The 27,794-nt window shown below is 47.0% G+C and overlaps 2 protein-coding genes across 2 annotated transcripts in view; both read left to right on the top strand.

Moving 5' to 3' along the window:
• The window catches only part of tmed2 (transmembrane p24 trafficking protein 2), a 36,881-nt gene extending 21,257 nt beyond the window's left edge, over positions 1 to 15,624 (top strand). The window contains exon 4 of the mRNA XM_072513358.1: positions 11,081 to 15,624. Coding sequence (XP_072369459.1) covers positions 11,081 to 11,205 — 125 coding nt within the window. The 3' untranslated portion in view covers positions 11,206 to 15,624. The remainder of the gene's footprint in view (positions 1 to 11,080) is intronic.
• A 5,820-nt stretch (positions 15,625 to 21,444) lies between these two features.
• The window catches only part of ddx55 (DEAD (Asp-Glu-Ala-Asp) box polypeptide 55), a 65,730-nt gene continuing 59,380 nt past the window's right edge, over positions 21,445 to 27,794 (top strand). The window contains exons 1-3 of the mRNA XM_072513220.1: positions 21,445 to 21,591; positions 25,355 to 25,405; positions 25,494 to 25,577. Of these exons, the coding sequence (XP_072369321.1) occupies positions 21,490 to 21,591; positions 25,355 to 25,405; positions 25,494 to 25,577 (237 nt within the window). The 5' untranslated portion in view covers positions 21,445 to 21,489. The remainder of the gene's footprint in view (positions 21,592 to 25,354; positions 25,406 to 25,493; positions 25,578 to 27,794) is intronic.

Here is a 27,794-nt window from a genome sequence, read left to right as displayed (position 1 = left end):
TTTTTCCTTCATCAATTTAAGTGGTCCTCTTACCTCATGACCAAAAATTAGTTCAAAAGGACTAAATTTGGTAGACTCATTAGGTGCATCCCTAATTGCAAACAATACGAATGGGATTCCTTTATCCCAATCCTCTGGATAATCTTGACAATACGCCCTCAACCTTGTCTTTCATGTCTGATGCCACCTTTCTAACGCTCCCTGCGATTCTGGATGGTACGCAGTTGATTTAAATTGTTTTATTCCTAAACTATCCATAACTTTTTTGAATAACTTTGAAGTAAATTTTGATCCTTGATCCGGTTGAATTTCTGTGGGTAGTCCATATCTAGTAAATAATTGAAGTAACTCCTCCACAATCTGTTTAGCTGTAATATTACGAACTGGAATGGCCTCTGGAAACCTAGTTGACACATCCATTATAGTCAAAAGATATTGATTCCCACTTTTTGTTTTAGGAAGCGGTCCTACACAATCAATTAGGAACCTCGTAAAAGGTTCCTCAAATGCTGGAATGGGTATTAAGGGCTCTGGTTTTATTACTGCTTGAGGTTTCCCTATCACTTGACATGTGTGACATGATTGACAAAATTTAACTACTTTTTTATGTAGTCCAGGCCAATAAAAATGTTTCTGGATTTTAGCTTGAGTTTTCCTGATTCCCAAATGACCTCCCATTGGTACCTCATGTGCAACTCGCAACACCTCCTTTCTATACCCTACCGGCAATACTACTTGATGAACTTCTGCTCACTTTTCATCCGCCTGCATATGTACAGATGTCTATTTTCTCATCAAAACATCACTTTTACGGTAATAACATTCTGGCATACACTCAGATTCCACTTCCATATATGGTTTCTTATATCTCTGTTTTATTTCTACATCTTTCTGTTGTAACTCCGCCAATTTTCCTGAACTAAAAATATCCGCCTCATCCTCCACCTGTTCTTGTTCTTTTTCAACCATCTGATCAAAAATCGTTTCTGATAATTGCACTTCAACTTCATCTTCACTCTTTGATTTCTCCTCTTGGCTTAACCCGTGGTTTTGCAACCTTGTTACTACACAATCCGGAAAAATCCCAGGATATTCGTCCTTCAACCCTTCAGTTGTCTGATTTTCCACTGGCTTATCAACCACAGTAGGCATTACTCCCACCTGCGATCCAGCTATATCATTACCCAAGATAAACTGTATTCCTGGACAAGATAGTTTATCTATTACTCCTACTACCACTGCACCACTCTTCACTGGACTTTCCAACCGTACCTTATATAATGGAACACTATTGCTCTCACCCTGAATTCCGCATATCACCACCTTTTCTGGCAACATTCTTCCCAAACTACATAATTCCTCATCTCTTTCCATTAAAGATTGACTAGCCCCTGCATCTCTTAAAATTGTGACTTCTTTACCTGCTCCTCCTGATACACATGAATAAACTTTACCCACACAAGTAAATTCTTTAAATACATCTGGCACCTTCTGAACAATTACTTCTTGAACAGGCTGTCCCATCATTTGCACCTCCTTCGCTTCCCTTGGGCTTTCCTTTACCACTCTAACAAACCTTTCTGCCTTATCTTGTTTTACCACATCAGCCTTTCCAGTGCTTTTCTTCAACCACCAACACTGACTTTACATGGCCTAGTTTATTACAATGAAAACATTTGAAACTTTTCATTTCTTTCCACCCTCCTGGATTTCTTTTTTAATCTGAGGTACACTCTCTTTGTTATCTCCCATCAGATCACCTTTACCTTTACCACTTGAGTATTTCTCATGTCCCCAGTTTCTATCCCTCACCGGCTGAAACTGATGTTGGAAACCAATCTTTGATTTATGAACTAATTCATAATCATCTGCCATTTCCGCTGCTAATCTCGTAGTTTTAACCCTCTGTTCTTCCACATGAGTTCTCACTACATTCAGGAATTGAATTTTTAAACTCCTCCAAAAGTATAATTTCTCTGAGAGCTTCCTACATTTGGTCTATTTTCAAAGTCCTTATCCATCTATCAAAATTACTCTGTTTGAGCCTTTCAAACTCCATGTATGTTTGACCAAATTCTTTCCTTAAATTTCTAAACCTTTGTCTGTAAGCTTCAGGCACAAGCTCATATGCACTTAAGATGGATTTCTTCACCACCTCATACGTTCCAGATACCTCCTCCGGTTGTGATGCAAACACTTCACTAGCCCTACCTACCAGCTTTGTTTGAATCAGTAATGCCCACATGTCCTGTGGCCATTTCATTTGTTTAGCTACCTCCTCAAATGAAATGAAAAAGGCTTCTACCTCCTTCTCGGCAAACCTTGGCAATGCTTGTACATATTTAAATAGATCCCCACCACGTCTTCGACTATGACGTTGTGTCTCATTATCCTTATCCATCTCCTCTAACTGTACGTGTCCCTTTGCGTCTGCCAATTTTAACTGATTTTCATGTTTCAGGGCCATTTTCCGAATTTCAAACTCTCTTTTTCCCTTTCCTCTCTATCTCTTTCTTTGTTTCTTCTCCTTTTCTTTTTCCTCTCTATCTCTTTCTTTTTCTCTCGTTGCATATTCAAACCACTTTAATTATTTTTCATGTTCAAATTGCTTAATCTGCAACTGGAGCTTTGCCACATCTAATGAGTAAGAGTATATCACAGGCAAACTTAAATGCGCAGATACCGCGTTAAGTACCTCATCTTTTCGTAGTTTGTAGGCAGTGTTAACTGCAATGCTTTTGCCAAACCTAACAGTCTGTCTTTAGTCTCTGTCCGTAAGGTATCACATGTTACCGCGTCCAACCCCAAAAACTTCTGAGCCTCCGAAAGAGCCATTGTTCACACCACTCTCCCCACTTAAACTAAAATACCACACCAGAAAAGCAATAATCCATCACTGTCTTTAAGTTCACAAAAGCCAATCTAATAGATAGACTTTTATCCCGGACGAGCCCCCAATTGTTATGGGCGAGGTGTTTTCAGAACCCCAAAATGTATCATGGAGTTCAACCAACCTCTCCCTTTAATGGATTGTTGCTTTTGAAGCACACGGCTTGTTCCCCAGGTGCGGTATTACAATTATGGACACGTGGTTTTTAACACAAAACAATATTTATTCTATGAACTCAACTTAACCTTTTAAATAAACATTGGATCCCTTAACACCCCTTATTTCAAAGATAACCCCGAACATAATACAACACTAAATAATCCCTCAAAATGTTCCTTCAAACACCCAAAAGGCTTCAAACCTTCAAAGCAGTAACACAAAAGGTCACAGTTAATATATATTTTCTGTTGTGTGGCAAAGATATATCAGCTTGGTTGACTTCAGCTCCAGCACCTCGCTTTCCGTCCTGCAGCTCTCTGGAAACACACAGACACACACAAGCTGCTTTTTCAAACTGGCTTTCTCCCTTCAAGCAACTCACAGCAAACCAGAACTTCTCAAGCTGCTGTCTCAAACTGGCTTTCTCCTTTTAAACTGCTCACAGCAAAAACAGCCAGGCACTTTTAAACTGCTCTCAGCAAAACCAGCCAGGCACTTTTCCAAACTGAAACTTCAAAATGGCTGAACTGAGCTGAGCTCCATCCACTCTCTGACATCACTGTTTTCTTAAAGGTACATTGCTTACACATCCATTTCTTAAAGGTACTCTCACATGACACTCTCTCTCTCTCTTCCCCCTCCCCCTCCCGAAAAGGGGTGGGTAGGAAGACTGACAGACACTGGAACACAAGCATGAACCGCCGATACTTAAAGTGAGGTGACGCCAAGTGGAATGGCAACCTTCCCACTCCCAGTGAAACCCTCACTTTTAGGTTTCACCTTTACCCGGAGAACTTCCTAAACCTCTGGAGCAGCTCCATTATAACCCCTATCGATCCCGTCGGCTCTGGAAGGTATCTGAGCAGATCGTCCGCATACAGGCACCCCTATGTTCTAACCCACCTCTCGCTATCCCTTCCACAGCCCGAGTTCCTTAGAGCAATGACCAAGCATTCTATCGCCAATGCAAACAAAAGAGGGGGTATGAGGCACATACACCGATGCTATCCAAAATATCGTGAGTTCAAATTATTTGTACGCACACTAGCCTTTGGTTCCTTGTATAGCAGACGCACCCATGCCCCAAACTTTGGCCTGATCCCAAACCTCTCCAATACTGCCATCAGAACCCCATCTACCCGATCGAATGCCGTCTCCGCATCCAGAGCCACCATCATCTCCATCTCCCTTCCCTCTGCTGGAGAGAGGACCACATTCAGCAACCACCTCACGTTTTCAAACATCTGCCTTCCTTTAACAAATCCCCTCTGATCCTCCCCGATCACCTTCAGGAAACATCCCTCCAGCCTTAACGCTAGCACCTTTGCCAAAATTTTGGCATCTACATTTAGCAGTGAAATGGGTCCACACTCCACCGGGTCCTTATCCTTCTTCAGAAGTAACGAGATGGCGGCCTGCCCCATCGTTTGTAGCAACACACCCCTGTCCATCACGTCCTTGAACATGCCCACCATCAGCGGAGCCAGCTTGTCCTTAATTTTTTTATAGAATTGGGCTGGGAACCCGTCGGACCCTGCCTGCATCCTCCCAATTGCCTCTTTCACTTCTTGCACCCTCACTGTGTTCCTCCAAACCCTATCCTCCTCTCTCAACCTTGGGTACTCCAACCCATCCAAGAACTCCCTCATCTCCCAATTGTCCTCTGGAGGCTCCGACCTATACAGGTCTCTATAAAATTCTTCAAATACTTGATTAATCTGCCCCGGTGCCATTGCCAACTTCCCCGCCTTATTCCGTATCTGGACTATCTCTTTCTCTGCTGCCTTGCTCTGGAATTGACCCACCAACATGCATCCTGCCTTCTCCCCATACTCACATACCGTCCCTTTCACCTCTTAGCTTTCTAAAAAATAAATTTAGAGTACCCAATTCATTTTTTCCAATTAAGGGGCAATTTAGCGTGGCCAATCCACCGACCCTGCACATCTTTGCATTGTGAGGGTGAAACCCACGCAAACACAGGGAGAATGTGCAAACTCCACGCGGACAGTGACCCAGGGCCGGGATCGAACCTGGGAGCTCAGTGCCGTGAGGCAGCAGTGCTAACCCATTGCGCCACCGTGCTGCCCTGTCACCTTTCTTACCTGACGTACCGCGTTCCTCGTTGACAGCTGAACGAACCTCGCTTGTAGCTCCTTCCTCTTAACCAGGAGACACGGGTCTGTGCCCTCAGTGAGTTTTCCATCGACTTCCAAAATCTCCTCTGTCAGTTGTTGACATTCTTCCCTCTCCACCCTATTTTCCATGGCCTTGAGCAAGATCACTTTGACCCTTAGTACCACCTTCAATGCCTCCCAGACCACCGATTGCGAGACCTCTCCCACATTAAAAATCACATACTGCTCGATCACCTTCCCAATCCTCTCACAGAAGCTCTGGTCTGCTGGTAACCCCATATCCATTCACCACCACAGCCTCGGAGCTACCTCTTTTTCCAGTACCACGTCCATCCAGTGTGGGGCATGATCCAAAATCACGATTGCTGAGCGCTCAGATCTCTGAATCCCAGCCAGTGGTGCTTTTCCCACTGCCAAGAAGTCAATTCTTGAGTACACCTTGTGCACTGGGGAGAAAAAAGAATACTCCTGTACCTCTGGATGTAGAAACCTCCATGGAACAACCCCTCCAAGCTCCCCCATAAGCCCAGCCAATGCTTTTGTCTCGTTCTCTCTCTTCGCCCCCACCCCCCAAACAAATTGGGACAGCGAGCGTGGCTGGGACTTGTCCACCTTCGGATCCAACACCATGTTCCAGTTTCCCCCTACTATCAGCTCATGGGTATCCAGATCGGCTCAGCACCCATTACCTCCTTTACAAACCCCGCGCTGTCCCAGTTGGGACCGTATGTGATCACAAATTCCACCAACCTACCCTCCAGTGCACCAGTCACTACTATGTACCTGCCCCCCTGGTCCGCCTTCACCGTCTCCATCTGAAACCGTACCCTCTTGCCTACCCCAAGCCCTACTGTCAAACCCCGAGTGAAATTCCTGACTCACCCAGCCCTTCCTAAGCCTCACCTGATCATTCATCCTCCGATGCGTCTCCTGCAGAATCATCACATCAGCCTTTAAGCTCTTCAAACGTGTGAGAAACTTCAATCTCATCACCAGTTCCCCCTAACCACTTACTGTTCTGACTTGGTGTCTGTCTCTCTCTGTCTGGCTCTCTGTCTCTTCTCCCCCCCCCCCCCCCCCCCCCCAATCACTATATCTCCAGGTCCTGTGTCTCAGGCCTAACCCCTCGCCCAGTATTGCATCTCTCCCTCTCCCTTTCACACCCCCCAGGCCCATTGAAACCTGTTCAGCCAGACTTCGACAGCTGCAGCCCCTCCCCCACCAAACTCCCGTCCATTAACCAGACTCTGCTTGTTAGTGCGGGGGCCCCTACCCAGACTCCGTCCCCCCCCAATCCCCTCTTCCATAACCCAATCCAGGGAAAAAGATGCCACACCCAACTACACCCATCAAAGCCAATGCACATATTCCCAAATCCAAAATGATTCTAACAAACTCCGAACACAGCCAGACTACCTACCCTCCCACATTCAGGCAACCCCAAGACCCCTACTTTCCCACCACCCAGTACACAAATGTAAAACTCTAGTAAAAACAAACACAGACTAAACCAAACCCCTTCCCCTCAAATCAGATCACATTTCCAGTCGCATCTCTCATTTCAGTCCCAATCCTTCGGCCTTCACCGCCGCCTCCACTGTTCCGAAATAGAGATCCTTCGAGTTGTACGTCACCCTCAACTTTGCGGGATGGACCAGTCCAAACTGCACGCCTTTGTTGTAGAGTGCCACCTTCGCCCGTCCAAAAGCCGTCCGCCTTTTCACCAAGTCCATTGTGAACTCTTGGTAAATCCGTATACCAGCACCCTTCCATTTCACCTCTCTGCTTTGCCCAGTTCAGGACCTTTTCCTTGGTATGATATTCGTGGAAGTGAAGTAGAACTGCTGTTGGGGCTCGTTCGCTTTCGTCTTCGGCCTTAGCGACCGATGTGCCCTGTCCAGCTCGTATTGGGAGGGTTCTTCTCCCTCCCCATCAACTCTGCCAACATCTTTGCGAAGTATTGCAAACTATCTCCTTGCTTTCTTATCTCAGCCTCATTCTCCAACTCCGTCACCTTTACCGGGGCCTTCGTCTCCTCCACCCGCAGTGTCATCACAGCCATCATTTGTCTTCGCATAACCTTCATATACCTTTCAAATTCACCAGACATTACTTCAGTCAGAGAATACGCTGTGAGGGGTGCAGATAACGGCCACGATAAATTGCCCCTTAATTGGAAAAAATGAATTAGGTATACTAAATTTATATTTTTTTAAAGTTGAGAAATGACACAGATTGAAGTAGTATCCCCTGGAATTGTGGGGGTGTGTGTGTGTTTAGATCAATGCTTTCAGGACAATAAGGGGAACTGGTCAGGGAGTCGAGAACCACTGGGCATAGCCTAAAAATTAGAACCATATCTTTTGGGAGTGAAATTGGAAACACTTCTATAAAGGGCGGGAGAAGTTTGAAACAAAATTTGAAAACCTGAGATTTTCTGTTCTCCAAATGTATGAGTTGAAAGATGTGCAGGTTCGGTGGACTGGCCTTTAAGTGTCCAAAAGGTTAGTTGGGGTTACTGGGTTATGGTGGAGGTGTGGGCTTAAGTAGGTTGCTCTTTCCAAGAATCGGTGCAGACTCGATAGGCCGAATGGCCTCCTTTTGCACTGTAGGGATTCTATTCTATCAAGGGATAGGGGGCAGAGGTAGATACATTGCCGCAGATTGGATATCATCTCGCTGAGCAGCAGAACGGGTTTGAAGGGATAAATCAAGCTCCAACCCGCGGCTCGGAGCTCCACTGTGACCCCCGAAGCCCCTCCCTGTGACCCCCGAAGCCCCTCCCTGTGACCCCCGAAGCCCATCCCTGTGACCCCCGGCCTGCATTGTGACCCGTGCAGCTCCTCCCTGTGACCCCCGGCCTGCATTGTGACCCCCGAAGCCCCTCCCTGTGACTCCCGACATGCATTGTGACCCCCGTAGCCCCTCCCTATGACCCCTGGCCTGCATTGTGACCCGTGCAGCTCCTCCCTGTGACCCCCGGCCTGCATTGTGACCCCCGAAGCCCCTCCCTGTGACCCCCGGCCTGCATTGTGATCCATACCAGCCTCCCCGAACAGGCGCCGGAATGTGGCGACTAGGGGCTTTTCACAGTAACTTCATTTGAAGCCTACTTGTGACAATAAGCGATTTTCATTTCATTTCATTTTCGTGAAGCTCCTCCCTGTGGCCCCCAAAGCCCCTCCCTGTGGCCCCCAAAGCCCCTCCCTGTGACCCCCTGGGCTGCGTAGTGACCCGTGAAGTCCCTCCCTGTGACCCCGGCCTGCTTAGTGACCCTTGGGCTGCATTGTGACCCCCGAAGCCCCTCCCTGTGACCCCGGCCTGCTTAGTGACCCTTGGGCTGCATTGTGACCCCCGAAGCCCCTCCCTTTGACCTCGGGCTGCATTGTGACCCGTGAAGCTCCTCCCTGTGATCCCTGGCCTGCATTGTGACCCATGAAGCTCCTTCCTGTGACCCCCAAAGCCCCTCCCTGTGACCCCCGGTCTGCATTGTGACCCGTGAAGCCCCTCCCTGTGACCCATGAAGCCCCTCCCTGTGACCCCTTGCCTGCATTGTGACCCCCAAAGCCCCTCCCTATGGCCCCTGGGCTGCATTGTGACCCGTGGAGCCCCTCACTGTGACCCCTGGCCTGCATTGTGACCACCGAAGACCCTCCCTGTGACCCCTAGCCTGCATTGGGACCCCCGAAGACCCTCCCTGTTACCCCTGGCCTGCATTGTGACCCCCGTAGCCCCTCCCTGTGACCCCCAAAGCCCCTCCCTTTGGCCCCTGGGCTGCATAGTGACCCATGAAGCCCCTCACTGTGAACCCCGACCTGCATTGTGACCCCCAAAGCCCCTCCCTGTGACCCGTGAAGCCCCTCCCTGTGACCCCTGGCCTGCATTGTGACCCGTGAAGCTCCTCCCTGTGACCCCTAAAGCCCCTCCCTGTGGCCCCTGGGCTGCATAGTGACCCATGAAGCCCCTCCCTGTAACCCCCGGCCTGCATTGTGACCCCCGAAGCCCCTCCCTGTGGCCCTGACCTGCATTATGACCCCCGATGCTCCTCCCTGTGACCCCCGGCCTGCATTGTGATCCGTGAAGCCTTTCTCCGTGGCCCCGGTCTGCATTGTGAATGAGGTCCTGACACACACACCCACTAATGGTTGTCTTTCATAGATTTCATAGAATTTACAGTGCAGAAGGAGGCCATTCGGCCCATCGAGTCTGCACCGGCTCTTGGAAAGAGCAACCTACCCAAGGTCAACACCTCCACCCTATCCCCATAACCCAGTAACCCCACCCAACACTATGGGCAATTTTGGACACTAAGGGCAATTTAGCATGGCCAATCCACCTAACGTGCACATCTTTGGACTGTGGGAGGAAACCGGAGCACCCGGAGGAAACCCACGCAGACACGGGGAGGATGTGCAGACTCCGCACAGACAGTGATCCAAGCCGGAATCGAACCTGGGACCCTGGAGCTGTGAAGCAATTGTGCTATCCACAAGGCTACCGTGCTGCCCCGTTTGTTTAAGGGCAGCACGGTGGTGGAGTGGTTAGCGCTGCTGTCTCACGGCACCGAGGTCCCAGGTTTGATCCCGGTACGGGAATTGAACCCGCGCTGCTGGCATTGTTCTGCATTACAAGCCAGCGGTTTAGCCCATTGTGCTAAACCAGCCCCTAATTACAGTTTGCTGTTGTGATTTTTTTTTTGCCCAGCAAGTTGTTTCTAATCATATGTCAGCATTTAAAAAATTCATCTTTTACCCTGTATCAAACCGTATCTTTTCGATGTTTGCCTCATCGTCACCTCCAACCCCGTCTGTCTGAAAGACTGAAATGTGGCCACTCGAGAACTGGTTGGACAAGCCTGGGCTAAATGGTCCTCTACCCATGTTCAGACATTTTTTCCAAAATATTTTTATTGGTATTTTCCCAGTTTTTACAGAGTAACAGTTCAATCTATGGTGTACCGGATATTTACATATAAAGTTTATTCTTATTTACAGAGATTTTTACATGTGGTCCCCATCCCTTACCCCCGTTGGTCTAGTCTTCCCTCTCTGTGCTGACTTCTGTCCTCGACGTCACATACTGTGTTCTGCTTCTTTCTGTTGCGGTTTTTAGTTCTTGCTGGGGAGAGGGTTTTGTTCTGTGACTCCCATGGGTTCCCTCCTCTCTTCCCCTCTGCCCCTTTCCATTGTGTGCGTCCTGATTTGTTTTCCTCCATTTCCGCCCCCCCCTTTCCAAGTCGCTATTGGCCTTGAACATGCTGGTGAGGTCTATGTTCACACATATCTAGTAGGTGTGACAGGTTCCATTTCCTGAGGATATTTGTGAAGTTGGGATTTTATGACAGCAGCAGGTTTTATAGTCGCTGTTTCTGTGCCATATTTAATAAATACAATTTTCTAACTTGCTACGGTGAGATTTGAATTCCAAACCTCTGGATCGCTAGCCCAGTGCCATAATCACTTGACTATCACATCATCCCGAGGAGCCCATCATTGTTCAGAGACAATTCCTATCGGAAAGGAATGGTGGAAAGTCTGCCAGTGCGTTATCTTAAGAGCTTATTACAAAGTGTCAGAAGTCTGAACAGTAGCAGTTGCAGCGCTGGCTGCTGGAGAATGAGAGGTGAGAGAACTGAAACCAACCTTTAGTTGTTGGAAGAAAACGATAACAAACAATGGTGAATTGGAACTGAATGAACAGGAATAATCTGAATGCAGAATACAACTGTCAATGACGCTGGCATGAATTTGATCTGTACGTTTCATCGTGATTTTTTTTTGAAAAGTTAATTTTAATAATCTTTATTAGTGTCACAAGTGTGCTTACATCAATGAAGTTACTGTGAATTGTGTGACTGGGTCAGTCCTGTTTATTCTGTCTGTTTTCTCTGCAGTCAACGACAACACAAACAGCAGAGTGGTCCTCTGGTCTTTCTTTGAAGCTCTGGTGCTAGTTGCCATGACCCTTGGACAGATCTACTACCTGAAGAGGTTTTTTGAAGTCCGGAGGGTTGTCTAGTGGCCCTTGTAGAAGTTCGGCATCGGAACCCCAATCTGAGAAGTATCTGGTCACAACAGCTTTTAATACTTTGTCACGTGACTGAAAACCTTCCACGCACGGTGTTAATGGTCTTCATTTACTGCTGTTTATTTAAAACCCTTTGTAGTACAATATTGGGAGTTTGTGGGTTTAAAAGAATAATTTGCAGAGGCCTCAAATTACAATGTAGGGGATTTTTAATGCTCCAAAACATCTCGTATCAAGAAAGGGATCTGACTGATACACAAACCCACCTAATGTTTTTAAAGCATTTCTGTTACAGTCTGTAAGCAGGTTAATTTGTTTGCAATGCTGTACATAGATTGCCTCTGCTTTTTGGAACATTAGTCATTCCCTGCAACTATGTTTTTTTTTAAAGTGGCTGTGCATTTCTGTGGAGGATTTCCCCAAATTTACAATTAGTTTAGTACCTAAGGTATAGATTTACTGTAACTCTGTCCAGCCACTTTAATGTTGTTGCATCTGATTTTCTTTCTCCTTTCATTATCTATTTTCACCACTGGAACTAAATTTGCCTCTGGGTGTTTAGTGATTGGTTATGGATGTGGATGTTTTTATAAAAATCCATATGGATACGCTTTTTATTTGCTTTGCTGTAATTTGTTGGTAACATTGATGATGGGCTTAAACTGCAAACGAAAAGGAAAAGCATTAGGTGTGTGGGTTGCTAATTAAGACGTGACTGCTGTGAATAAGTCTTTTGAAAATCTTTCACTCAACAATTTTGTACAATTTATTTACATTTCTGGTTTCCCTCCATGTTTAGAAGTCAACTTGCATTTACTTCAGAGCAGCAAACTGTGGGTACAGCAGATGGAGCCCCACAACCCCACAACTTTACACTATTAAAGGTTATTTTATTTATATTAAAAATAAAGCCCATGCTACTTGATTCTGGAAACAGTTTAAAATAATCTTCTGTGCCAGGGGCTACCCGGTGGCCCGATTGCACTCAGTTTGTTGATTCCTCGCTGATGACCTGTAACCTTTCTAGCGGACAATGTGTCCAATCCTTGGCTGTGATGTGAGGGATGATTTTGAGGGTTCAGGAACTTCATTTCTTGCTCTCTGACTGTTTGTGAAGTAATTGGTAGCAATTTCCCCATGAACTGAAACACTCTCTATTGCAAAAACAGGGAAGTGAAAGCTCCTAGGGAGAGTCGAGATATTCTGAGGAAGGGTGGGTGACACTTTCGTTCCAAACTGACACATCCAGAACAGTGGCCCATTTAGGTATTAAAATATTCCAGGGTCTGTTTGTTGGAAACTTACAATTTAATTTCCCAGTTCAAACTGATCACCACCACAATCTCGAATCGATCGTCACCACAGTTTTTAGAAGGTTGCAGATATTTCAATGGCTGGAAATATTGTATAAATAAATGCTATTGTTAATTTGGATCAGGGAGCATCTGCAATGATTTGGAATTTGGCTGGTGCACACTCTGCCTGGGAAGGACCTTTGATGGATTAAAAACTTGTGGGGGTTGTGAAACTTTCAAAAAGAACAGGTTTATAAAACTTCACCTTTTAACCCGAAGCAGCTGTCTGTCAATTATTTTCAAAATGTTTGTGTAACATCACATCTTAAATGGATTGGATGTGATATGATGTAAAGTCAAAAGTGTGACTCCAATAAAATGACCCCCAAGCCAATGAGTAATTAATGTAACATTCTCTTTAAACGATCAATAAGGTGCGGAGAAGCAGTGGTCTTTATCCGTGTTTGTATTCTATCCTTTGTAAACGTGTTGGTGCCTGCACCTGTACAGGTAAACATCATTACGGAAAACAAAATTCCAATTCATTTTTAATAACTCAAACGGAAGTATATATATATATATATAGATAGATATATAAAAACTTGCCAAACCTTGTGAGTTCATTCTTTATTTGATCAATTCAGATGTACTTTGTAATGTGCAGCTTTGTTAGGAATTTCAATCATCTGATCCAATAGGCTCGAACTGCTGTAACATTCAAAACCAAGAGCCGACCAATGCTGTGTAACCAACGGGACATGCCCCCAGCTGCTCTGCTCTTTGCAACACGCCCCACTCCCCGTCCACCCCGATGAGCATATAGATTTGTGAATGATTTTGAGTCAGTATTAACATGGTTGCTGAAAGTCTGTAGTTTGTCAGTGGTGAGTATTATTGATCTGGGTGATCGGGTGCAGGAAGAATCACTAAAGGTAGACACACAATGAATGTTTTTATTTCGTGCTGCAGGTGCAATTTTACTCCGTCTCACAATAAAGTCGGCCAAATTAGTTGTAATATGAAAGAGGGGAAATTTGCAAACCCTGGGAATCTGAAACAGAAATTCTGGAAATACTGAGGACCGAAGTGTCGATGTTGGGGGGGGGGGGGAGACAATCCTGATGAACAGCCAAGCACTGAAATGCTTTCCGTCTCCTTGTTACAGATGCTACGAATAGTGCTGCAAATGAGCTGGTTTATGTCATTGTGATTATTAACCAGTGCTTTGACTATTTAATAACTTTTTTCAACTATTCTTGTACAGTCACCATCACAAAGACACCTGGTCTTCCAACTCTGAAAGCCTCCATACAACGGCCGGTATCTAACCACTCAGATAGAATTGAATTCCAATCCTATTTGTATTTTCCACAGAAGTGTACTTGCAAATGAGAAATATATGTATTAAAGGAATTTACAGTAAATCAGGACAATCCTGTTGAATTTCCTAAGCCAACAAAATGGGGAAAGGGAGGTGTCCAGACGGCATGTGGCTGTCGATTTAGCCGTCCACCCTTGTCTAATTTTTGGTTCTGCAGATTTTACTGCAATGAGATTTTTTAATCCGTCACCGTAAGATTTTGAAATGGTTTGCTGATTTTCTTCTTTGAACACAAGGGGTCTGGGCTGTAGCATTAATTTCCTCCCGTTCATGGTTTTGATATGGATTGTGACTGTTAACTGCTCTTTCAGTGACCTTGCAGTCAGAATTAAATTAAATTAACTAAATTGCCAAATCATTACATTTAATATTGAAGGATTTCCTGGCGTGTGAGTTGGTACAATTCAAAATCTGTTTGAGCTTCGGCCTGTGATACATTCGCTGATAAAGGAGGCCGTAATGGGACCACAGGAATTGCCCTCTGTGCTCGGGTTAAATCAGTCCGAATTTCTACCCCCTAATTAGGACGTACATTGGATGAGGACAGGTTTGAGCTCAGCTAAAATGAAATGAAATGAAATAAATCGCTTATTATCACAAGTAGGCTTCAAATGAAGTTACTGTGAAAAGCCCCTAGTCGCCACATTCCGGCGCCTGTTCAGGGAGGCAGGTATGGGAATTCAACCGTGCTGCTGGCCTGCCTTGGTCTGCTTTAAAAGCCAGCTCTTTAGCCCTGTGCTAAACCTTTCTTCCTCTGCTCCTGGAACCTACTGTGGCTCATCTTTTGTGAATGGTCACTGAGAAGATACTCATGGGTGGGATGGGGTTGCACCTCTGCTTGACACTACTATCAGGAGAGATGGGGAATAAATTGGGAGACCGGAAAGAGGATCCAATAAATTTCCTTCACCATTTTTGAATGTGCCCGTTGCTCAGTTATTATCCCTGTGAAGTCTTGTGATTGTTGGTTACCACAAACTGTTTTCCACAAGCTTGTGGAGTTCAGCAACTGTACTTTACTTTGGAGTTTGAGCATTCAGACTCTATCTTAAAGGAACAACTACTCGTTTGGCGGGAGGTACAGATTTAAAGGAAGAACTAGCATTTATAAAACGCCTCGGGGCATATGAAAGCACTTAACAGCCGATGAAATGGAAGTTTTATCAGTGTTGAAATGTTTTCATAAGCCATCAATATGGTAATGAGCAGCTAATCTATTTAATGAAACTGGTTAAAAGAATAGATATTGGTGGCAGGACATCGGGGAGAACTCCCCTGCCTTAATGAAATGTATAATTGGGTTCCCATAGTATTGAAAGGAGACTTTTGCTTGATCACTAAGCCAGGCTAATATACATCAGAGTTTGAGGCAACCCGCTCGGGCTGTTTGTTCCTGTAATTTGAATCTTCTGTGTAAGTGTCCTTCCACCTGCTTTAGTGCAGACTCCCTCCATATGCTCACAAATGGGGAACATGAGCACGCAGAGTTAATTTCTGTAACTTTTAAAACAAAACCTTGTAATGAAGCTGCCCATTTATGTGATTGGATGTGTTCAGTTGACTTTTCGATGTGACTACCTTTATTCAAAATTCTAATTCCGTTATCAAGCGTGGAATCCTTTTTTTACCGATCAGGTTTTGTACGTTATGGCGTGGGAGCTGAAATTAAGCAGACCTGGGCCAGCTGCTCTTTTTCATAAAATTTTGAAATGTTGAATAAAGAAAATAACTGGATATTTTGTTGATTTATTTTCTCAGTTTGTAATTTTTTTGCATCTATTCTGTTGTCCATCCCTTCATTCTGCTGCACAATTCCATAGCTCTTTTCCACCTCTCTTACTTTTCCCCTAATCTCCATCCGTTATTTATACACCTCTATGCACAGTGATATTTTGTTCGCACTGTGTAGTATTTATCAGGACAGGATGTGGCAGGCATTTTTCCCATTGGGCTATGAAGTTATGGAATTAGAATCATAGAATTTACAGTGCAGAAGGCCATTAAGCCCATTGAGTCTGCGCCGGCCCTGGGACAGAGCACCCTACCCAAGCCCATGGCTCCACCCTATCCCAGTAACCCTACCTAACCTTGGAACACTTATGGGGCAATTTACCATGGCCAATCCACCTAACCTGCACATCATAAGAACATAACATAGGAACAGGAGTAGGCCATCTGGCCCCTCGAGCCTGCTCCGCCATTCAAAGAGATCATGGCTGATCTTTGTGGACTCAGCTCCATTCTGCGGCCCGTCATCGGACTGTGGGAGGAAACCCACACAGACACGGGGAGAACGTGCAGACTCCACACAGTCACCCGAGTTCGGAATGGAACCAGGGTCCCTGGAGCTGCGATGCAGCAGTGCTAACCACTGTGTCACCATGCCACCCAGGTCCCTGGAGTGGTAAGGTAGCAGTGCTAACCACTGCTGCCCGGGTCCCTGGAGTGGTGAGGCTCAATGAAAAATGAGGAACATCAAGGAAAAACAGACGCACAGACTATTTTCTAAATGGGAAAATGGTAGGAAATCAGAAGCACAAAGGGACTTGGGAGTCCTTGTTCACGATTCTCTTAAGGTTAATGTGCAGGTTCAGTCAGCAGTTAGGAAGGCAAATGCAATGTTAGCATTCATGTCGAGAGGTCCAGAATACAAGACCAGGGATGTACTTCTAAGGCTGTATAAGGCCCCATTTGGAGTATTGTGAGCAGTTTTGGGTCCCGTATCTAAGGAAGGATGTGTTGGCCGTGGAAAGGATCCAGAGGAGGTTCACAAGAATGATCCCTGGAATGAAGAGCTTGTCGTATGAGGAGCGGTTGAGGACTCTGGGTCTGCACTCGTTGGAGTTTAGAAGGATGAGGGGAGATCTTATTGAAACTTGCAGGATACTGTGAGGCCTGGATAGAGTGGACATGGAGAGGATGTTTCCACTTGGAGGAAAAACTAGAACCAGAGGACACCATCTCAGACTAAAGGGACGATCCTTTAAAACAGATGAGGAATTTCTTCAGCCAGAGGGGGGTGAATCTGTGGAACTCTGCCGCAGAATGCTGCGGAGGACAAATCATTGAGTGTCTTTAAGACAGAGCTAGATAGGTTCTTGATTAATAAGGGGATCAGGGGTTATGGGGAGAAGGCAGGAGAATGGGGACGAGAAAATATCAGCCATGATTGAATGGCGGAGCAGACCCGATGGGCTGAATGGCCTAATTCTGCTCCTATGCCTTATGGTCTTATGGACCAGCTGTATTTGCGATATGTTTAATTATGTTTATTAAAATTGTTTAAATTTACAAACCTGGTGACAGCTACAAAGACGTCAGGTGTTTTTTTCTAAGAATTATTTGTTGATTTCAATTGTGTTGCGACTCCGGGTCAAGTGGGGCTGGAATTGACCACTCACCAGCCCAGGGGGTCGTAATCGGATCCACCACATTCCTGACTTGTGCCTTGTAGATTCAGAATACTCAGCTTCTGACCTACTCCTGTAGCCACTGTATTATGGCTGGTCCAGTAGATCTTCTGGTCAATGCTGACCTGTAAAACGTTGATGGTGAGGCACACTTTTATACAGAGCCTGCTGGGTGGAGCCAGCAGACCGGGGTTTACTGTATGGACTGTAATACAATGGCAGTACCGTAAATCACGTAGTGTATGACCAGTGGTGTTTACCACATTCACCCCCTGTTTAAAAAAAAGTCCAGTGGGGGTAAAGCAACGTTACAGGTTGAGTCTGTCGGCTTTGACCCTCCGCCGCGATCCGGGTGTGGTGTGGGCGCCGATGTGGGTACCTGCGACTCCGGGAGCGCGTTGTCCTCTCCTTCACCCAGTAGTGGATCCGGTGGGAGGATGGGTGCTGCTGGGGTGGGGGTTGCGGTGTTAGTCGCTGGAGGGGGCGTGGACAGTGCAGGGGCAGGGGTGGCAACTGGAAGGGGAGGGGATGGTACCAGGTTGGGGGTGGTGGTGGATGGGGAACCAGCGGGTGCCAGGTCCCGGAGGGAGACAGTGTCCTGCGGCCCGTCATGGTGAGCCACGTAGGCGTACTGTGGGTTCGCATGGAGGACTTTTTTGACGAGGGGATCTGATTTGTGGCTCCTCGCATGCTTCCGGAGGAGGACGGGCCCAGGAACTGTCAGCCAGGTTGGGAGTAAGACCTCAGAGGTGGACTTCCTAGGAAAGGCAAACACACGTTCGTGAGGGGTCTCATTGGTAGCTGTTTCTCTGTTCTCTCTCTCTCTGTATCTCTCTCTCTGTTCTCTGTTCTCTCTCTCTCTGTCTCTCTTTCTCTGTCTCTCAGTTCTCTTTCTCTGTCTCTCTGTTCTCTTTCTCTGTCTCTGTATCTCTCTCTCTCTCTGCCCGTCTCTCTGTCTCTCTCTTCCCCCTGTCGGGTGTTTATTCTCCCACAGTCGCATGCCTGCTCTTCTAATCATACCCCTTTCTTCCCCCGTGAATAGGATACTCATAATGGACATTAATTCGGTCCATGTGTATATATTAGGACCTAAGAACTGATTGAATTGTTCCGCCAGTCCTAAGGGGTCTTCCATTAACGTACATAGATATCTTTTTTTTGAATGATCTGACTTCTGAATTTAAAGGAGAATTTACAAATCCTACTTCTCCCTCTCCAATAGGGACTTCCCGAAGGAGGTTCATTTTTGTTATTTCTGGTTCCTTTCCCTGTCCTTTCGTGGATCTTAATATCATTTGACTCTCTCCTTTTTCAGGGACTTTCTCTGATTTGCCTTTATTCATTTGTTGGTCATTTTGCGAGTCCTTGTCGTTTGACTTATTCTTATAAGGGGGTGGCAAATTATCTAGGACGTCCCATTGTTTAAGAGGGGCTGTGCGAACGTCTTCGCCCTGTGGGATTAATGGATATATTCGGGTGGCGTCCCTGCTGGGAAGCCAACAACTCGCGTAGCTTACTTCTTTATCGGAACAGGGTCTTTTATCATTGACATATATATTCAAAATTTGGCACACCCAACCTTCGTCCGAACCATATTTCGGCCAAAAGACAGAGGGTTTATGGATTGCTTCTTTTATCCATGTGAAGCAACAACATTTTATCATTGTTTTCCTGTCCTTATTTTTTTGTACGTGGCTCTCAAAATCCCAATTCACTAACATCCGACCCACTGGACTTTCTGGTGGGATATTCTTAGGGATTCTCTTATCGGCGCCGTCTCCTTGTTTCGAGTTTTTACTTCCCATTGTGATGTACTCAACTTTCACTTATTTCTAAGTAAAGTGTCTAGTTATGACCGGTCCGTCAAACAATCACAATCCTGAAAGTACTTATATCATCAATCCGCCCATACACTTATACGGATGTTTAGATATAAACTCCAGAGTCCTTATATCATCAACCCGCCCTTGCGGATGTTTAGATACGAACCCAAGTCAACAAGGTAGTACTTAAAAGCCGTTTTTCTTACCTTGCTCCGTGCACAGAGTTGCCTGACTTTCACTCACGGCGTGCCTGCCACTATAATCCGTTACTTGCTTCTTCAGAATGACTACCCTAGGAGCGTGTTCAGTTGACCGTGGGTAACTACTCAAGATGAAGTACGAGACCGTTTAAATAACGGGACGCGTCTTCTCGGTTCCTCTTGAGCCGCCCCCCTCGATCAATGAAAACTATCCCGGCCACGAGCCCCCAATTGTGAGAAACACCGCTCACCTGTTAATAATTTACACTTAGTCAAATTCTGAAGAAGTATTTATTATCGATCTTGCAAGAGCGGGTGCCTCCAGTAAGCAATAGCAGACACACAGAATTCACACAGCCTCACTTTGTTATATACAATCCATGAAAATACAATCCGTGGGAAACCATCCCTGAGAAACACATCCCACAAACTATAGAAAGGGCAGTTCCCTTATCAGTGATCCCTTATTTGGCCTCCCACTTGCATAGTGGTTTCTGTCCGCTCCTGGTCTATCCTTGGACCGTCAATTAAAGATACAAATGAGGCCCCCTGTTTACACCTGCTATCTTCCCCCTTGCTTAGCAAGCTCTGTTATTGTACATCCCGTTCTGCCCCGAAGGTCATTCTGGTACATAGTTACAACAACTCGCTCACTATAGCTTACTCAGAACTTGACATGTTAATTTTCCCATCATGCTTCATTGTTGACATCTTAATTGTGAACCAGAGTTTATACATGTAAAAACAACACTAAATGTTCATTTCTCACAGTATGGGGTCACAATCTTTCCAACACACACATCCTGGCCATTGCCCTTCCCTCTGGCAGAGACAAGACAAGTTTGAGCAGGAGAGCCCGTTCCCCTGCTCGATGGTAGAGCATCAGCACAGGACATTTGCCCATGACGAGAATATAGAACATAAAGGAGGCCATTCGGCCCATCGAGTCTGCACCAACCCACTCAAGCCCTCACTTCCCCCCCCTATCCCCGTAACCCAATAACCCCTTCTAACCGCTTTGGACACTAAGGGCAATTTATCATGGCCAATCCTCCTAACCCGCACGTCTTTCGGGGACTTGTGGGAGGAAACCCACGCAGACACGGGGAGGACGTGCAGACTCCGCACAGTGAGCCGGGAGATTCCGGTTTGATGCCGGTTAGATCAAGTTGGTGCTGATTTCCCCACTGTGGATATCTTGGTGCACCGCGTGGCTGGGGTTTGTGCTGTGGGGGTGGGGCTGGGCACAGCCAGGGAGACACATTGGTATCGGTGCAAAAACCCTTCACCCAGCCACCGGCTGGAGGGGGTGGGGGGACACGGGGTCATGGGGGTGAGGGGACACGGGGTCATGGGGGTGAGGGGTCACGGGGTGAGGGGTCATGGGGGTGAGGGGACACGGGGTGAGGGGTCATGGGGGTGAGGGGACACGGGGTGAGGGGTCATGGGGGTGAGGGGACACGGGGTGAGGGGTCATGGGGGTGAGGGGACACGGGATGAGGGGAATTAACAGCCGGACACTTTCTGCCAGAATCTAAAATCTTATCGAATAAAATCCGCCAGAAGGTTTGTCCAGCGGCTTCCGGGTTAACTTATTGACCCAATGAGAAAAGCAGCTTCATTATAAAATCAATCGATAATGGACCCAATAATCAATCAATCGGCGGCGACCAGAGCGGCCCGAGACCGGGACCCTTCCACACCGGAACGTGAAGTCGGCCGGAGGTACACGGTGACGGACCGGAAGCTACACGGTATCGGCCGGAAGGCCCACGGTGAACGACCGGAAGTTGGTCAGAAGGTACACGATGACGGACCGGATGTCGGCCGGGAGGTACACGGTGACGGACCGGACGTCGGCCGGGAGGTACACGGCAACGGACCGGAAGACGAATCAGAGTTACACGGTGACGGACCAGAAGTCGGCCGGGAGGTACAGGGTGACGGACCGGAAGCCGGCCGGAAGTTCCAGGGTGACGGACCGGAAGCCGGCCGGAAGTTCCAGGGTGACGGACCGGAAGCCGGCCGGAAGTCCAGGGTGACGGACCGGAAGCCGGCCGGAAGTTCCAGGGTGACGGACCGGAAGCCGGCCGGATGTTCCAGGGTGACGGACCGGAAGCCGGCCGGGAGGTACAGGGTGACGGACCGGAAACCGGTTCGGGCACAATGGCGGACTCCGGTGTGTGGGACAATGTGGAGAATGGGCTCCACCCGCTGATTCTGCAGACGTTGCGGGAGCTGCACTTCACTCACATGACCCCGGTCCAGGTAACCCGGGCGCGACTGGAGGGGGCGGGTGTCACCCTGAGGGGAGAGGGAGCGTCAGGGGGGTGAGGGGGTTCTGAGGGGAGAGAGGGATGGGGTGTGGAGGCAAGGGGCTCAGTTCTCTGCACGAGTTTCGATATAAATTCACCGTTAGTTCAGTTTACACTGATGGTCTGGCGTTGGGGACCAAGTACAATGTGTCAAAGTTCACAGATGACACTAAGATGATTTGATTGGATTTGTTTATTGTCACGTGTACCGAGGTACAGTGAAAAGTATTTTTCTGCGAGCAGATCATTAAGTACATGGGAAGAAAAGAAAATACATAAAAGGGCAACACAAGGTACACAATGTAACTACATAGACACTGGCATCGGGTGGGAGGGGTCTTTGATTATGCTGCCCGCTTTCCCCAGGCAGCGGGAGGTGTAGATGGAGTCAATGGAAGGGAGGCAGGTTTGTGTGATGGACTGGGTGGTGTTCACGACTCTCTGAAGTTTCTTGCGGTCCTGGGCCGAGCAGTTGCCATACCAGGCGGTGATGCAGCCCGATAGGATGCTTTCTGTGGTGCATCTGTAAAAGGTGGTAAGTTAGTGTGGACATAGGCAGCACGGTGGCGCAGTGGTTAGCATTGCTGCCTCACGGCGATGAGGTCCCAGGTTCGATCCCGGCTCTGGGTCACTGTCCGTCTGGAGTTTGCACATTCTCCCATTGTTTGCATAGGTTTCACCCCCATAACCCAGAGATGTGCAGGGTCGGTGGATTGGCCACGCTAAAATTGCCCCTTAATTTGAAAAAATGGAATGGGTACTCTAAATTTAAAAATAAGAGTTAGTGTGGACATGCTGAATTTCCTTAGTTTCCTGAGGAAGTATAGGCGCTGTTGTGCTTTCCTGATGGTAGCGTTGACGTGGGTGGACCAGGACAGATTTTGGAGTTGTGTACCCCTAGGAATTTGAAACTGCTAACCATCTCCACCTCGGCCCCGTTGTTGCTGACAGGGGTGTGCCCTGAAGTCAGTGACCAGCTCTTTAGTTTTGCTGGCATTGAGGGATAGATTGTTGTCGCTGCACCACTCCACTAGGTTCTCTATCTCCCTCCTGATTTCTGACTCGTCGTTAATCGAGATCCGACCCATTATGGTCGTGTCGTCAGCAAACTTGTAGATGGAGTTAGAGACAGATTTTGCCACACAGTTGTGTGTACAGGAAGTAGAGTAGGGGGCTACATAAGCATCCTTGCGAGGCCCCGGTATTGAGGACTATTGTGGAGGAGGTGTTGTTGTTTATTCTTACTGATCGTGGTCTGTGCGTCAGGAAGTCGAGGATCCAGTTGCAGAGGGAGGAGCCAAGTCCTAGGTTTTGGAGCTTTGATCTGAGCTCGGCTGAGATTATGGTGTTGAAGGCGGAGCTGTAGTCAATAAATATGAGTGGTAGAGCCAAGTGTGCAGAGGGATAGTTTCAGTGAGTGGACAAGGGTCTGGCAGATGGAGTTTCAATGTTGGTAAATGTGAGATCATCGATTTTGGTAGGAATATCAGCAAATGGACGATTATTGAAATGGTAAAAAATTGCAGCATGCTGCTGTGCAGAGGGACCTGGGTGTCCTTGTGCATAACTTGCAAAAAGTTGGTTTGCAGGTGCAGCAGGTAATTAAGAAGGCAAATGAAATGTTGTCCTTTCATAGAATTTACAGTGCAGAAGGAGGCCATTCGGCCCATCGAGTCTGCACCGGCTCTTGGAAAGAGCACCCCACCCAAGCCCACACCACCCTATCCCCATAACCCAGTAACCCCACTCAACCAACACTAAGGGCAATTTTGGACACGAAGGGCAATTTAGCATGGCCAATCCACCTAACCTGCACATCTTTGGACTGTGGGAGGAAACCGGAGCACCCGGAGGAAACCCACGCACACACGGGGAGAACGTGCAGACTCCGCACAGACAGTGACCCAGCCGGGAATCGAACCTGGGACCCTGGAGCTGTGAAGCAATTGCGCTAACCGCTATGCTACCGTGCTGCCCCTTTGTTGAGAGAGGGGTGGTGTTTAAAAGCAGGGTGGTTATGTTGCAGCTGTATAGGGTGCTGGTGAGGCTACACCTGGAGTACTGTGTACACTTTTGGTCTCCTTTCTTGAGAAAGGATGTACTGGCACTGAAGGGTTTAAAAAACATTCATTCATGGTACGTGGGTGTTGCAGGCTATGCCTCCATTTATTGCCCATCCCTAATTGCACTTGAGAGGCAGTTAAGAGTCACCCACATTGCTGTGGGTCTGGAGTCACATGTAGGCCAGACCGGGTAAGGACGGCAGATTTCCTTCCCTAAAGGACATTAGTGAACCAGGTGGGTTCATGGTTGTCATTAGACTTTTAATTCCAGATTTTTATTGAATTAAAACCTCACCATCTGCAGTGGCAGGTTTCAAATCTGAGTCCCAGAGCATGACTCTGGGTGTCTCGATTACTAGTCCAGTGTAATGCCACTACACCATCGCAGAGGAGATTCACTAGGTTGATTCCGGAGTTGAGAGGATTGGCCTATGAGGAGAGACTGAGTAGACTGGGACTATGGGGGATCTTATAGAAACATATAAAATTATGAAGGGAATAGATAGGATAGATGCGAGCAGGTTGTTTCCACTGGCAGGTGAAAGCAGAACTAGGGGACACAGCCTCAAAATAAGGGGGAGCAGATTTAGGACTGAGTTTAGGAGGAACTTCTTCACCCAAAGGGTTGTAAATCTGTGGAATTCCCTGCTCAGTGAAGCAGTTGAGGCTACCTTGTTGAATGATTTGAACATAGAGCATACAGTGCAGAAGGAGGCCATTCGACCCATCGAGTCTGTTCCGACCCACTTAAGCTCTCACTTCCACTCTATCCCCCTAACCCAATAACCCCATCTAACCTTTTTGGACACCAAGGGCAATTTAGAACAAAGAAAAGTACAGCACAGGAACAGGCCCTTCGGCCCTCCAAGCCTGTGCCGACCATGCTGCCCGATTAAACTACAATCTTCTACACTTCCGGGGTCCGTATCCCTCTATTCCCATCCTATTCATGTATTTGTCAAGATACCCCTTAAACGCCACTATCGTCCCTGCTTCCACCACCTCCCAATCCATGGCCAATCCACCTAACCTGCATGTCTTTGGACTGTGGGAGGAAACCGGAGCACCTGGAGGAAACCCACGCAGACACGGGGAGAACGTGCAGACTCCTCACAGAAAGTGATCCAGCGGGGAATCGAACCTGGGACTCTGGCGCTGTGAAGCCACAGTGCTATCCACTTGTGCTGTCCACGGCAAATATAGATAGATTTTTCAACAGTAAAGGAATAAAAGGTTACAGTGAGCGGGCAGGTAAGTGGAGCTGAGTCCACAAAAAGATCAGCCATGATCTCATTGAATGGTGGAGCAGGCTCGAGGGGCCAGATGGCCTACTCCTGCTCCTCGTTCTTATGTTCTTATCTGGATGAGAACCGGTGGATTTTATCCATCTCGAGCAAACAGACCCGGGAGCATTTACTTAGTCAAACATTCCAAGCTGCTTCAAACTGAGCCCCTTGAGGAGAAATTAGGGCAACTTGAACAAAGCAAGAGGGTTCAGGAAGCATCTTGATGGAGGACAGTGATTTGGGAAAGGAATTCCAGAATTTACCAGATGCTGAATCAAAAATTGGGAATAAATAACTGGGAATGGTTCAGTGACTTCAGGAGTGGAAGGCAGCTGAAACCGGAATGTAACTCTGTGTTTCCTTGCAGTCTGTAACAATCCCCCTGTTTATGAGCAACAAGGATGTAGCTGCTGAAGCTGTAAGTTACTCAAAAACCTTATTCTCTTTTGTTAATGGTTCAGTGCTCTGCCAACATGGGATAAAGTTCAGTCTTTATTTTGACACAGATAACCGGCAGTGGGAAAACCTTGGCTTTTGTCATTCCTATTTTGGAAATCCTTTTAAAACGGGAGAAGTTAAAGAAGTTGCAGGTTTGTACCCAATGGAAATTTGCTTCCTGTGTTTAAAAAAAAAACTTTTCTGGATGGCAGGTGAAATGAGTTTTTGTGCTTGTAAAATAAATGTCACTTTTTTATTGTTGTTCAACATAGAAAAATACAGCACAGAACAGGTCCTTCGGCCCACGATGTTGTGCCGAACCTTTGTCCTAGATTAATCATAGATTATCATAGAATTTACAGTGCAGAAGGAGGCCATTCGGCCCATCGAGTCTGCACTGGCTCTTGGAAAGAGCACCCTACCCAAGGTCAACACCTCCACCCTATCCCCATAACCCAGTAACCCCACCCAACACTAAGGGCAATTTTGGACATTTAAGGGCAATTTAGCATGGCCAATCCACCTAACCTGCACATCTTTGGACTGTGGGAGGAACAAAGAACAAAGAACAAAGAAATGTACAGCACAGGAACAGGCCCTTCGGCCCTCCAAGCCCGTGCCGACCATACTGCCCGACTAAACTACAATCTTCTACACTTCCTGGGTCCGTATCCTTCTATTCCCATCCTATTCATATATTTGTCAAGATGCCCCTTAAATGTCCCTATCGTCCCTGCCTCCACTACCTCCTCCGGTAGTGAGTTCCAGGCACCCACTACCCTCTGCGTAAAAAACTTGCCTCGTACATCTACTCTAAACTTTGCCCCTCTCACCTTAAACCTATGCCCCCTAGTAATTGACCCCTCTACCCTGGGGAAAAGCCTCTGACTATCCACTCTGTCTATGCCCCTCATAATTTTGTATACCTCTATCAGGTCGCCCCTCAACCTCCTTCGTTCCAGTGAGAACAAACCGAGTTTATTCAATCGCTCCTCATAGCTTATGCCCTCCATACCAGGCAACATTCTGGTAAATCTCTTCTGCACCCTCTCTAAAGCCTCCACATCCTTCTGGTAGTGTGGCGACCAGAATTGAACACTATACTCCAAGTGTGGCCTAACTAAGGTTCTATACAGCTGCAACATGACTTGCCAATTCTTATACTCAATGCCCCGGCCAATGAAGGCAAGCATGCCGTATGCCTTCTTGACTACCTTCTCCACCTGTGTAGCCCCTTTCAGTGATCTGTGGACCTGTACTCCTAGATCTCTTTGACTTTCAATACTCTTGAGGGTTCTACCATTCACTGTATATTCCCTACCTGCATTAGCCCTTCCAAAATGCATTACCTCACATTTGTCCAGGTTAAACTCCATCTGCCATCTCTCCGCCCAAGTCTCCAGACAATCTAAATCCTGCTGTATCCTCAGACAGTCCTCATCGCTATCCGCAATTCCACCAACCTTTGTGTCGTCTGCAAACTTACTAATCAGACCAGTTACATTTTCCTCCAAATCATTTATATATACTACAAAGAGCAAAGGTCCCAGCACTGATCCCTGTGGAACACCACTGGTCACAGCCCTCCAATTAGAAAAGCATCCCTCCATTGCTACCCTCTGCCTTCTATGGCCTAGCCAGTTCTGTATCCACCTTGCCAGTTCACCCCTGATCCCGTGTGACTTCACCTTTTGTACCAGTCTACCATGAGGGACCTTGTCAAAGGCCTTACTGAAGTCCATATAGACAACATCTACTGCCCTACCTGCATCAATCATCTTAGTGACCTCCTCGAAAAACTCTATCAAGTTAGTGAGACACGACCTCCCCTTCACAAAACCGTGCTGCCTCTCACTAATACGTCCATTTGCTTCCAAATGGGAGTAGATCCTGTCTCGAAGAATTCTCTCCAGTAATTTCCCTACCACTGAAGTAAGGCTCACCGGCCTGTAGTTCCCGGGATTATCCCTGCCACCCTTCTTAAACAGAGGAACAACATTGGCTATTCTCCAGTCCTCCGGGACATCCCCTGAAGACAGCGAGGATCCAAAGATTTCTGTCAAGGCCTCAGCAATTTCCTCTCCAGCCTCCTTCAGTATTCTGGGGTAGATCCCATCCGGCCCTGGGGACTTATCTACCTTAATATTTTTTAAGACACCCAACACCTCGTCTTTTTGGATCACAATGTGACCCAGGCTATCTACACCCCCTTCTCCAGACTCAACATCTACCAATTCCTTCTCTTTGGTGAATACTGATGCAAAGTATTCATTTAGTACCTCGCCCATTTCCTCTGGCTCCACACATAGATTCCCTTGCCTATCCTTCAGTGGGCCAACCCTTTCCCTGGCTACCCTCTTACTTTTTAT

Source organism: Scyliorhinus torazame, chromosome 1 (assembly GCF_047496885.1).
Source record: "Scyliorhinus torazame isolate Kashiwa2021f chromosome 1, sScyTor2.1, whole genome shotgun sequence".
NCBI classification, from domain to species: domain Eukaryota; kingdom Metazoa; phylum Chordata; class Chondrichthyes; order Carcharhiniformes; family Scyliorhinidae; genus Scyliorhinus; species Scyliorhinus torazame.
Note: the sequence above shows the minus strand (reverse complement) of the source record. Positions and strands in the feature narration are given on the sequence as shown.